General features: G+C 38.8%; 1 protein-coding gene across 2 annotated transcripts in view; it reads left to right on the top strand.

Annotated features, from left to right (window-relative positions):
• The window catches only part of STK39 (serine/threonine kinase 39), a 304895-nt gene that overhangs the window by 236737 nt on the left and 55461 nt on the right, over window positions 1-12697 (top strand). Inside the window, exons 15-16 of one of the 2 annotated variants that reach the window (XM_065931688.1) lie at window positions 4967-5019; window positions 9489-9557. In XM_065931688.1, coding sequence (XP_065787760.1) covers window positions 4967-5019; window positions 9489-9557 — 122 coding nt within the window. The remainder of the gene's footprint in view (window positions 1-4966; window positions 5020-9488; window positions 9558-12697) is intronic. The other variant, XM_065931689.1, reaches the window with a different exon arrangement.

Raw genomic sequence — 12697 nt, 5'->3', positions numbered from 1 at the left:
TATTAAATAGGCCAGTGAGAACGCTGTGTATTTGCTAGTGCATATGTAAAAACATCTCACAAAGAATACACAAAAAGCCTATAGCGTGATTGCCTCAGTGAGGGGAACCAGACAGATGAGCAAAAGGAGTTGAGAGGGCTAGATTTCACAGAATACCCACTGAACCTGCCTGTTGCTTAGTCACTCAGTTGTAGCTGACTCTTTGCGACCCCATGGACTATAGCCCACCAGGCTTCTCTATCCATGGAGTTCTCCAGGCAAGAATCCTGAAGTGGTAGCCATTCCCTTCTCCAGGGGTCTTCCTGACCTGGGGATTGAATCCAGGTCTCCTTCATTGCAGGCAGATTCTTCACTGTCTGAGCCTCCAGGGATGCCCATACTATACCGTACTTTTTGATTTTTAAGCCATGCTGTCACCTATTTTAAAAAAGAAATTTCCTGCCTGGGCCCTGTAGGTATTGCGTTTGTGATGCAGAGGTGTTGTGCCTTAACCAATTTAAGAGTTTGTTCTTTGTTTTGTTTTGTTTTATTTTTAGGATTGAAAGAGTTTTTAAGTTATCAGAGGTCATCTGGATCTTGAAACTCTCAAGTTATTAATGTTTGCCCTGGAAAGTTGCATAGTTTCTGGCCTTAAATCATACCTATTTTCAGCTTCCCTGAAATTAGGAGTATCCTGTGCCATATCAATTAAAGTAAATGTACTTTCAATTAAAGGTGTTAAGTATGAGTCTGAAAAGATTAATTCTTTATAAAAGGATGACCTTCAGTAGTCAGATCCAATTAGGCATTTTTCCAACTATATTTCACCCTGATGGGACAAGTCTCTACACACACTCAATCACTGTGATCTTTTCAAAAGTGGGTATTTTTGGTTCAGAGTTAAAGGAGAATGACTTGGCTAGGCAATTTCCATAACTTGAGCCACCGTTGATGTACATAGAGATTATGGATGTTGGATATTAGTTTTGTGGGATTAATATTTAAAGAATCAGAATATGCATGATGATGTTTTGGTTACAGTTCTTATACCTCTCTTCCATGACCTTAGTAGTAATGTTAGTCAGTCAGTTGTGTCCGACTCTTCTTGACCCCATGGACCCCAGAGGACCTCACCAGGCTCCTCTGTCCATGGAATTCTCCAGGCAAGAATACTGGAGTGGGTTGCCGTTTCCTTCTGCAGGGGATCTTCCTGACCAAGAGATCAAACCCATGTCTCCTGCATTGCAGGCAGATTCTTTACCATCTGAGCTACAGGGAAGTCCATGACCTTAGTAGAACAAAATAACTTACGACAGTCTGATCAAAGGAAAGAGGAAACGAATAGTGGGATACATTAGCATCAAACCTAATTGATTCATTTTCTCCCTATGTCATATCATTATTTATACACCATAAATACTTGCTTTCCTGGTGTTTTTTTTTTTTTAATTGAATTGTTTTAGTCCTCATTCAATCTTTGCTGATACAAATAACACACAAGACCAAGGCTGTTAAGTAAGTGATTGCTTACTGATCTTCTCATGGTAACGTGCAAAATGTTGGGGAATACTTGTTTTCTCTCAAAAAGTAAAGGGAATCAAACATTTCTATTTGCAGTAGGTATTTACAGTATAGAATTGTTGGTCCTCACTCTGCCACTCATTACCTTTGTAAACTTGGAAAAGCCACTGAATGTGCTCATCAGAAGTGGGAACCAAGTAATACCTACTTTGCATGTCTCAAAGATTGATTGTTGGGATCAAATGAAATCTGATATCAGTATTTCTCAAAGTGTGCACCTGTGATCCCTGAGGGGTCCTTGAGACTGTTCAAGGACCTTATGAGGTGGACTGTTTTTATAATAAGAAATTATTGACCTTTTTCACTCTCATTCTTCCATATATGTATGGTGGAATTTCCAGTGGCTGGCTCCATGATATGTGATATTGCAGCAGATTGAATATGAAGGACAACATATACCAGCTACCTTAAGCCAGACAATAGAGAGGTTTACAAAAATAGAAAACAGTGCATTCACTGATTTGTTTTTCTTTAGAAAGTAAAATAATTGTTCATAAAAATTCCTTTACATTAACATGTGATGTGCTAATTATTGTCATTTTCATGTAAATTAATAAATATTTTTAAATGAACTAGTTTTAATTTCCAATACAGTAAATATTGATGGACATAATTAGCACAAACAGAGGCTCTTTAGGGGTCCTTGATACTTTTTAAGAATGTAAAGGGGTCCTAAGACCAAAACATTTGAGAACTGCCAATGGATATGAAAGCACTGTGTAATGTGTGATGACACTGTCATTTATTAAGAAAATTTAGGCAACATGCATATAGTCCTGTCATTGCAGACACTGGTTGTTTGTTGCCTACTCCATCTTCAGGGCAGTTTATTTAGGCTGGGGTCCAAAATGATCTCTGAACTATCTATATTATGCTGCTGCTGCTAAGTTGCTTCAGTCGTATCCAACTCTGTGTGACCCCAGAGATGGCAGCCCACCAGGCTCCCCCATCCCTGGAATTCTCCAGGCAAGAACACTTTGAGTGGGTAGCCATTGCCTTCTCCAGTGCATGAAAGTGAAAAGTGAAAGTGAAGTCGCTCAGTCATGTCCAACTCTTAGCGACCCCAGGGACTGCAGCCTACCAGGCTCCTCCGTCCATGGGATTTTCCAGGCAAGAATACTGGAGTGGGGTGCCATTGCCGTCTCCATCAGTTCAGTTCAGTCACTCAGTCATGTCCGACTCTTTGTGACCCCATGAATCGCAGCACTCCAGGCCTCCCTGTCCATCACAAACTCCCGGAGTTTACTCAAACTCATGCCCGTTGAGTCGGTGATGCCATCCAGCCATCTCATCCTCTGTCATCCCCTTCTCCTCTTGCTCCCAATCCCTCCCAGCATCAGGGTCTTTTCCAATGAGTCAACTCTTCGCATGAGGTGGCCAAAGTATTGGAGTTTCAGCTTCAGCATCAGTCCTTCCAATGAACACCCAGGACTGATCTCCTTCAGGATGGACTGGTTGAATCTCCTTGCAGTCCAAGGGACTCTCAAGAGTCTTCTCCAACACCACAGTTCAAAAGCATCAATTTTTCAGCACTCAGCTTTCTTCACAGTCCAGCTCTCACATCTATACATGACCTGGAAAAACCATAGCCTTGACCAGACAGACCTTTTTTGACAAAATAATGTCTCTACTTTTTAATATGCTATCTAGGTTGGTTATAACGTTCCTTCCAAGGAGTAAGCGTCTTTTAATTTCATGGCTGCAGTCACCATCTACAGTGATTTTGGAGCCCAAAAAAATTAAGTCTGACACTGTTTGCACTGTCTCCCCATCTATTTCCCATGAGGTGATGGGACCAGATGCCGTGATCTTAGTTTTCTGAACGTTGCCTGCAATTTCACATGTTGATCATGTTTCTACTTTGGTTTAGTATGAACATCCACAATTTTCAGTTTTCAGATCCTCAGGAGGTCCTAAATAAAGCACAGTTGTAGCAGTTGCTAGTATCTGCTGGTCCCATTTTTGTCTCCCAGAGGAGTAATGATAAAATCATGGTGCAGACACCAGAGAAGATATGCCAAGGTTTAAGGCTCCCATGTCGATACCGTGGGCTTGGGTATCTCTGGAGTTCTTGCCCCTTTTCCTCCCTGCTTGTGGAAGGTGTTAAACGGGCTAGCTTCCCTGGGCACCAGGAGAAGAGCCTTCTCTCAGTCAGCACTCTGCCTTTGTCATCTTTCCAAGCCTCCTTTCACTTGGTGTCACAGGGTGTGGTAGGACATAACCACCTTCCTTTTTGGGAACAAAGAAGGCTTAGAGACTGATGTCAGTCATCAAGATTCAGGCACTGTACTGAATTACCCAAAGTTTTACAGTATCAAACTGCACTATTAGAAGATTTGATCACACTCTCCTGGCATGGGAAGGAGAATGTTCATGGCTGGGTATTCAGACTGTCTCTGTCTCAGTCTTGGGCACCCTCGGCAGCAGAGCAGAGCAGAGTGCATACAGAAATTACTATTTCCATATGTCCTGTTGTGGTTTCTTAAAGTTTTTTTTTTTTTATTATTAACTTTAATTCTAGCATCTGTTGAGAGTTACTCATAATATTTTAGTGTTACGAGAAATTAAGACCATTCTAATTATAACTACTGGCCCTTAGCATGTCTTGATATTAGTATAAATGAAAAACTCATATTTTTTAAAAATATAACAGTCATGTACATTTCAGTCCCAAACTTCCTAACTACCCTTCCTGCATGGTTATCATAAGTTCGTTCTCTGTCTATGAATCTGTTTCTGGGAAACTCATGTCTTAGATACTTACTTGTTCCATATTTCCCCAGGGTCATTTAGTTTTCTGGTTGCATGTATATATATGTGTCTGTTGTACTTTTATGTAGTCATTTAAAATTGTTCTCAAGTTTTGTATATTCAGTGGGCAATTTTACAACTTTCACAGGTCCCCTCTATTTAGATAAAAGCAAACTACACACCTTATTCTGGCTGTTTTGTTGGATGATTTAATGTATAGTGCTGTCATGAAATTACTGCTAAGACTATCCCCATTGTTTGTTTCACTTTTAAAAATAATTTGATAAAATGCTATTTTCCAAGGAAAATATGAAAATTGTATTGAATATTATTTATGCTAGACTAAAAGCTTCTGAAAATTTTAATTACAGAATTAAATTTAAGGTTACTGATTTAGTGTAGATGTTATAAAAGGAACATTTATTTTTAGAATTTTGTGATATAATCATGTTTGTATAAGGTGAATGTGATCAGTTAAACAAATACTTTCCTTTATTATTGTCATAACTGCCTCATTTAGTTAAAGAAGTATTAGAGGTAACTCTAAAACTGTTAAATGCTATCTGTGTGTCAGTAGCATCTTATAAAAATTGGAATACTCTTATTTTGGTTAAACTCTGCTTCATTAGATTTTAATAATGTTATGTAATTTCAGAAACTCCAGGAAGGAACTTAATGACATACGATTTGAGTTTACTCCAGGAAGAGGTAAGTTTCCATTGAAATTATTATCTTATTGCTACAAAGAGCATTTCAGAAATTGATCATAAGCGTGTGGTTATAATCTACTATTTAAAAATGTATTCTCTAACAATAAAGGAGGGAAGGAAGGAAAGAAGAAAGGAAGGAAGGATAATGCAGTAATTGCAGAGAATCCAAACCAAACCTACTACTGATTGCATGAATTCTAATGACACGTGCTCCACAGAATACACACACCTATAAATTAAATCTATTAGCTCAAGCGTGAAAAGAAGTGCTGGCATGGTGATGCAGGGCCTAAAGGACATTGTGATGAGTGTGAGGAGATAAGCATAGCAGTCCTAATTACGGCTGAGCAACAGACCATGACATCAGACCAAAAGGTAGCATACTTGGCCTCTCTGATGTCCCTTCAGATTATACCAAGCCTGTGTTGAGCAGTGTCTGGGCTGCTACTTGCTACAGGCACCACTAGGAGGCTTGGTAGGAGCAATGCCAGTCTGGCAGCTGAATGTAATTTTAGCATTTTGAGTAATTACTGAAATAGTGTCAGGGCTAGACTGGTTGCACTTTTAGTGCTGGGATGCATGGACGTCATCAAACCACGTCCTGTTTCTAGGTGTCTCAAGCACCTAGTGTGCAGGAGAATCCCAAGTCATTTTGGTTAATTAATGGATTCAGGCTTTAGAGATCACAATACTAGTTGTTAAACAAAAATTGCTATTTCCACTCTTTAGTTCACAACCAGAACAGTCTAAAGGAGTGAAAATCAGGTGCTAGTGCTATGACTGTAACAATTACTGTCCTTGACCTCTAGTTTCAGACTTTTACATGAAAATAGCCTTGATATTTCATTAATCTCATACATTTGAATGTATAAGAGGCTATAATTATTTTATGTATTAGAACTCTGTGTCAAATTTGACTTGATTCAATAAGTTGAAATTGCATGTGCTAAAATTTTGAAAACCTGAAACTTTCCTGACTTGATAGCTGGTCAGTCAGTTGGTGGCTTGACCTCCTTGCTGTTACCACCTGTAAGAAGACACAAACGCAAATGCTTACAGGGGCCAAAGTGAATTGTGGGAACCAGAGAGTTCTGTCTAAGTACATTCCAGCTCAGTTTTGAACAAACCCTGCCCACCAAATAAAATACGTTCCTGGGCCATAGGTGGTTATGGACTCAGTGGCCCTGATCTCTAGTCTCCTGTATGCACAAAGATTTCATGGTTTCCAGAGGACTTCCCCGGTGGTCCAGTGGTTAAGACTCTGTGCTTCCAGGGCAGGAGGCACAGGTTCAATCCCTGGTTGGGGGATAATAAGATCCCCGTATGCCATGCTGTGTAGTCAAGAAAATAATAATAATAATAATAATCATGATTTCTAGTATATTTGAATTCAACATATATTTTTACAAAAGAAACATAAATGAGGACCTAGTGAATTTCCTAACTGATCTTTCTTTCTGGGGACAATCTTTGACAGTTTAGAGTCTGTCTATGAAATTGAACTGTTGCCGGTTGCTGTTATCTAAAAGCTATTTTGTCATAATATAAAAATGTTGACCAGCCAATTCTGTGATAAAAATCTAACAATTATATAATAAGAGTTTCAAGTATAGTGAATAAAAAGAACAGATTCTTGTTTTAACAGTATTTTTTTTCCATCTGATTGTTTGAGATTGACAGTGGCAATAAAAATCAATTTTATTTTCAAAGGGAACAAAGAAATGAATTTCTGAGTTGAGGATTGCTGGGGATAAGACAGCACTATCTGTATTACCTGGCCCTTTGTGCTGGCTTTGGCAGCCTCGTTTGCCATGGTTAGATTCAGTCTCCGCTTTTGTTGCCCAGACAGAGACCACAGTGCTGACTTCCCAATGAAAGCTGGCCCGCCCTGGGCAGCGAGCACAGCCCGTTATTAATAGTTTCAGGAGCACCACAGTTGAATCACTGTACTTGTGTGATTACTGATGCTGTCAAGCATTTCAGATGTTGTTTGCACTCCATCTGTACGTGCATACCATGGGTACTATGTCTCTGCTATATACACACATAAATATACCTGGCATCAAATGTATAAAGTGAACGTATCAAATACTCTGTCCTCATTTGAGGGCAAACCCTTTGTGTTTGTTATGTTGCTGTAATGGTCTAGAAAGCAGAGCATACATGATTATTTATGATTGTTTAACCTGTTTATGCATCAGGAATGATAGGCAGCTTAATGAAAAATAAATGATCAGTTACCTCAAGTTTTTGCTCTAAACTATTACTGACATATTACTTAACATGCATGAAAAATAACTGCTGAAAGGCACACACACACAAACCAGGAACATTTCCGTTCTTGACCAGCAAGCACCGCCCATTTGCTATTTTGATATGACTCATTCGGTACCCAACAGTCCTGAAAACAGTCGGAGATGCCGCACACTTTAATGATTTGGGAAGGTTCTTTGCTTCAATACTGCTTTAGTGCTAGCCCTCAATGTGGCTTTGCTTGATTATTATAGCTCCTTACTCAAGTGTAAGATCTTATTGGTAACTTTAGAGATGGTGGTATCACATCCAGTTGCTTTAACAGATAGTCAGTAACATGTAACCACTGCCTACTGTATGCCTGGTGGCTATGAGGCGCAGGCACTTTTATTCAATATGCTGCTTTTCCTGAAGTTTCTAGTGGCATCCAGGAAGATGGAGATTGTGAGGCTGAATGTTCTAGCCGACTTTATAAAGCTACATCATATTCAGACTAGAGCCTTGTATTGTGCTGTCCTAGGTTCATGCTATGGACTTCCTGGTGACTCAGCGATAAAGAATCTGCCTGCTCCAATGTAGGAGCCATGGGTTTGATCCCGGGGTCAGGAAGATGCCCTGGAGAAGGAAATGGCAACCCTCTCCAGTGTTCTTGCCTGGAAATCCCGTGGACAGAGGAGCCTGGCGGGCTGCAGTCCATGGGGTCGCAAAGAGTCGGACGCGACTTAGCGACTAAACAGCAAGGTTCATGCTATGCGATTATTTTATCTCTGAGAGAATTTTGTATGGTGTTTCTTATACTTCTAATAGTGAGGACAAGGTTCAAGATAAGTCCACCTTCTATGGAATTTCATTGTTTAGTAAGATTCCTTTGTTTTTCTTTTCCATTTCCTTCATTGATTCCATTTCATCGGATGAGTAAAATGATAGAAGACCACAGTTTCTCTGAAAGTACGAAGCATACATATCAACTCTCAGTCTTGTTGGCAGTTTGGCAAATTGGGCCACGTATGAGAGGGAGAAAGCAGGTGCATTTCAGATGGTCTCTGCTTGCCTCGTCATCATCACAGTTACCATTTGTTGAATAATTACTATGAGTTAGACACCAGGCTGAGCATACTAAAGCCCACTGTGAAAGATAATTGTACCTTCAGCTACGTGCTCACATTGAGCATGAGTACACACATACACAACACACGCTCAAGCCCACTTACATAGTCATCACCTTTGAAACACAGACTAAACAGGGAAACCCATTGTCTGATGAAGGCAGCCTTTGGCGTAGCAAACTGTAGTTCAGTTTAGGTGGTTACTTGATTCAGGAGCTGTACTTTCCCAGTTTCTTCTTATCTAACTCTAATACTGGATATTTGTGATATTATCAGGCTGCCATGGAGAGCATGTAGTCTCCCTTGTGAAAACATCAAGATTCACAATGGTTCTTTGAGCACGTGGCAATTTATCAATTTCCCTTCACAAAGTCTTCAAACAGACTTCTCACTATTGTCATGCTCATGTATTACCTCTCAATTAAGTAATCTCTGTTATATTCACTTGCTGCAGCCTGTTCAATCTCATCTTTATGAGATTGCTAACCCCTGCCAATTATCATTGAGACGCTACATTCTTTTATTCAACCACATTTTCTAAGAGAATGAGTCTATTGCTATCCAATGATCAATGTCACGTTAAAGGATTTTCTTAATAGTATTCATTTAAATAGCTCATCTTAATAGTCCAACAAGCGCATAGGCTGTTTGTACCAAATATAAGGTTGTATCAAATGCTACCTCTTCAACCTTTGCCATAAATTCTAACTCAGTAGCTACTAATGATAGGAAAAGATTGATGGTGGCTGGAATTAACCTTGGCAAGAAAGAAAAGCATTGTCATAGGGACCAGTTATGAGCTAACTTCTAGAGGTGTATTTGAGGACTAATTCAGATAGAGAGACAAAAGGCAAAAGTTTCTTGGCTCACCAAAAATGAAACAGTAATTTTGTAGAACTTCTGTTGAACAAAGAACAGGATGCAAATTGTATATGGCAAATGTATTTCACGTTGCTTCTGATTTTTCCTCCTGATAGAATCTGAATTGTTGAAATACATATGGATGATTTTTCTAAATGAAAAGTATATATATTTTACATGTTAATTTTATTGATTGTTAATATTTATTGTGTGGTTTCTGATCCACCTTCATTTCACATTTGGGCAGATACTGCAGACGGCGTTTCTCAGGAGCTCTTCTCTGCTGGCTTGGTTGATGGGCATGATGTAGTTATAGGTGAGTCATTTTTTAATGCATGTAGTATCATGCATTTTGTTTATATGTGTTTCCATTTACCAAATGGAAATGCACTTAGAAACAAAAGTTTTCATAAGGGAATAATTTATTCTGTGAATTTCTGAAAATTTCTCAATTCTTATCTCTTATGTGGAAGAAGTATATTTAAGAGTCATATTTAATTTTCTGCTCCAAAAGCCCTTAATATAATTCTGTCCCATTTGTCCAGACATGATTTATCCAATGCAAAACCTCACTTACTAGAGATAAAGAATCTAGAAAACTGAAAAGTCCATGACCTAGCAAGCCCAAGATTCATGCACAGAAGTATGGAAACTTCTGAGGTCCTTTCTCTGAGTTTCTCTATTCTTTGTTTGGACACAGTTCTAATAAACTTAGGTGGTGGACTTCCTAGCTCTTAGAAAAATTCATTCATTATGAAGTTTAATGGTTGGATGGAACTTAACCATCATTCAATCCAGTTCTTTCATTGTGTAGATAAGGAAACAAATTCCTAAAGTGATTCAGTGGTTTGTCGAGGGCTTGCAGCTGGGCTGTGGCAGAACCACCACACTTTGAGACTGTGGCTTTTTCTACTACTGCTACTTTTTAGAATCAAGAAAAAGCTGCATGAAAATAGGGCAGCCTGCTAGCTACAGGCATGCTGATAGGAGCAAGAAATGACTGCTGGCCTCCTGCCAAGGCAGGGAAGGCAGAAAAGCTATAAGAGGCAGACAGGGTCATCCAAGAAAAAGTGTAGCCTGCATCTACCTGGGATGAGGGTGAAGGGATCCATATTCTGCAACAAATTTTGAATTTATGAAGATCTTATAATGTAGCTTATTACTGCATATTTGTAATGATGACCCTAAGTAATTGAGATGAGTTAATATTTTAATAGTGTTAATTATGACATTATATTCATTATATTTTTCATTATATAATTATAATACTATAATAGTATTATGATAAAACTTTCTTTAAAGTCATATCTAAACTAATTCTTGAAATGACTTGGGCCCCTTAAGTGATAGGCTTTAACTTAAAGAAAAATCACTTTATATCATTTTTTAAAGTATGAAATGCTTTATACTTTGCTTCACTTTGCTGCACAGCTAGAAACTAACACAGCATTGGAAAGCAGCTATACTTTGATAAAAGCTAATTCCAAAAAATCACTTACTTAAAATAATTTCTTCCTCAATAATGCTGGAGTGTGTCACTAAGTTGGAGCTTGAGGTAGATACACTTACCCATCAGAATAATTTGTTCCTAGAATCTCTGTAATTTACATCATTACAAAGTGAATTGTTTTATGTAAAAAAAGAGTCATAGGGATTTTAGTGAGATGTTGAAATTCTGACTAGAGAATCAGTGTCTAAGTTACTGGTATACAAGTATTCATAAATGTAAAGATACGTTATCTTTATAATTGGAAAAAATTAAGCTCTTATTCCTCTTAATTATACAGGAGGTGTACCCACTGATTTTGCAAAGAAGCTCTTTTTAAAAAATATTTATTTGGCTTCATCAGGTCTTAGTTGCATCACTTGGTGTCTTCCTTGCAGCATGCCGAGTCTTTGTGGTGCAGAGATTCTCTAGCTGGCGAGCCAGCTTCAGAAGCTGCAGTACCCGGGCTCTCCAGTTGGGGCGCACAGACCTTGGAGCACACAGGCTCTGTAGTTGCAGCACATGGGCTGAGTTGCTCCGTGGCGTATGGGATCTTAATTCCCAGGCCAGGATCAAATCCACATCCTCTGCATTGCCAGGTGGATTCTTAATCACGGGACCACCAGGAAAGTCCCCACAAGGAAACTCTGACTCCTCTGCCAAGTGGTGTATATGATTATATAGACATATTTTAAAGGAGAGAGACATATATACATGCACACATACATACAGGTGTTGTGTGTGTATTTTCTCATATATTCTGTCTTTCACACTTTAAAGCCTTGTGAGGTCCCATGGCTAGCTGAGTTCTTTAGTTTTCTGATCAAATGTGAGGGGGTGCTGAGTAATAAGGTCAGTTCAACTTTGGCATTTATTGTAAATTCCATATCAGAATTCTTCATGTTAATCATTCTTTGATAAAGGTAGATTTTCTCATTTGAAAAAATGAGCACACACCTTTGTGTTTTAGTTTACTTGAAGAAATAAAAAATTAATGAAAAATTTATGGCTAGATCAAAATACCCTATAAGGAATATCTTCCTTAAAGAGAGCTGTGGTCCATACACAAAGCAGGTAGAATTAAAAATTAATTAACAGATAAAAATTAATCAAAATACCTGCTAATATCTATTTGACAAAAAGTCGAGGAGCACATAGTCTTTTTATTTAACATGATCTTGGCAGGTGAATGACTCAGATGGTAAAGAATTTGCCTGCAATGCAGGAGATGAGGGTTCAGTTCTTGAGTCAGGAAGATCCCATGGAGAAGGAAATGGCAACCCACTCCAGTATTCCTGCCTGGAATATTCCATGAACAGAGGAGCCTGGAGAGCTACAGTCCATGGGGTCACAAAGAGTCGGATACAGCTGAGCAGCTAACATGTTCCCTTTCACTTGGTAGGTGGTAGGTAGTGTGGAGAATAAAAGAGATTCCTGGGATGGTATTAAGTCACATCTTTATTTAAGTATGATCTTGCTTCACATCTACAGTCAAATTTAGTGTACTTCTTTTGGTTTTTTTTTGCCCCAGGCTCAGCTGAATCTAAACCAGAGGGTTTTGTGTTGTTGAGTTTTTTTTATAAAGTGAAAATGAAGGCATAATGCATATCCAGCTTATTGAATGTGTTTCAAATATGTAGAAAGCTTCTACTTCTTGATGCTTTATTTATTCTTCCCCCAGTTTTTCATTTTGCCATTTCCCCTTCTTGGAACTGGAGTGTAGAGTGTTGGAGTGAGACTCGGGGGTGTGCAGTTGTTCCTCATCTAGTAGCACTGAACATACCTCACAGGGACATATTTTATTTGATCATCATATCAATTATATAAGGTAGAGAGGACAGGCTGCTCTTAATAAGTATTCTGTGAGCAAAAGAGGGAGGTCAAAAGAAGTTTCTGGAACACTGTAACTTATCATGGTCCTTGAACTTGGATCTTATGACTCCAAGCCTAGAGTCAAAGCCTGAATCTGA

Source organism: Muntiacus reevesi, chromosome 3, assembly GCF_963930625.1.
Source record: "Muntiacus reevesi chromosome 3, mMunRee1.1, whole genome shotgun sequence".
Lineage (NCBI taxonomy): Eukaryota > Metazoa > Chordata > Mammalia > Artiodactyla > Cervidae > Muntiacus > Muntiacus reevesi.
The sequence above is the reverse complement of the archived record's forward strand: the minus strand, read 5'-3'. Positions and strand labels throughout refer to the sequence as shown.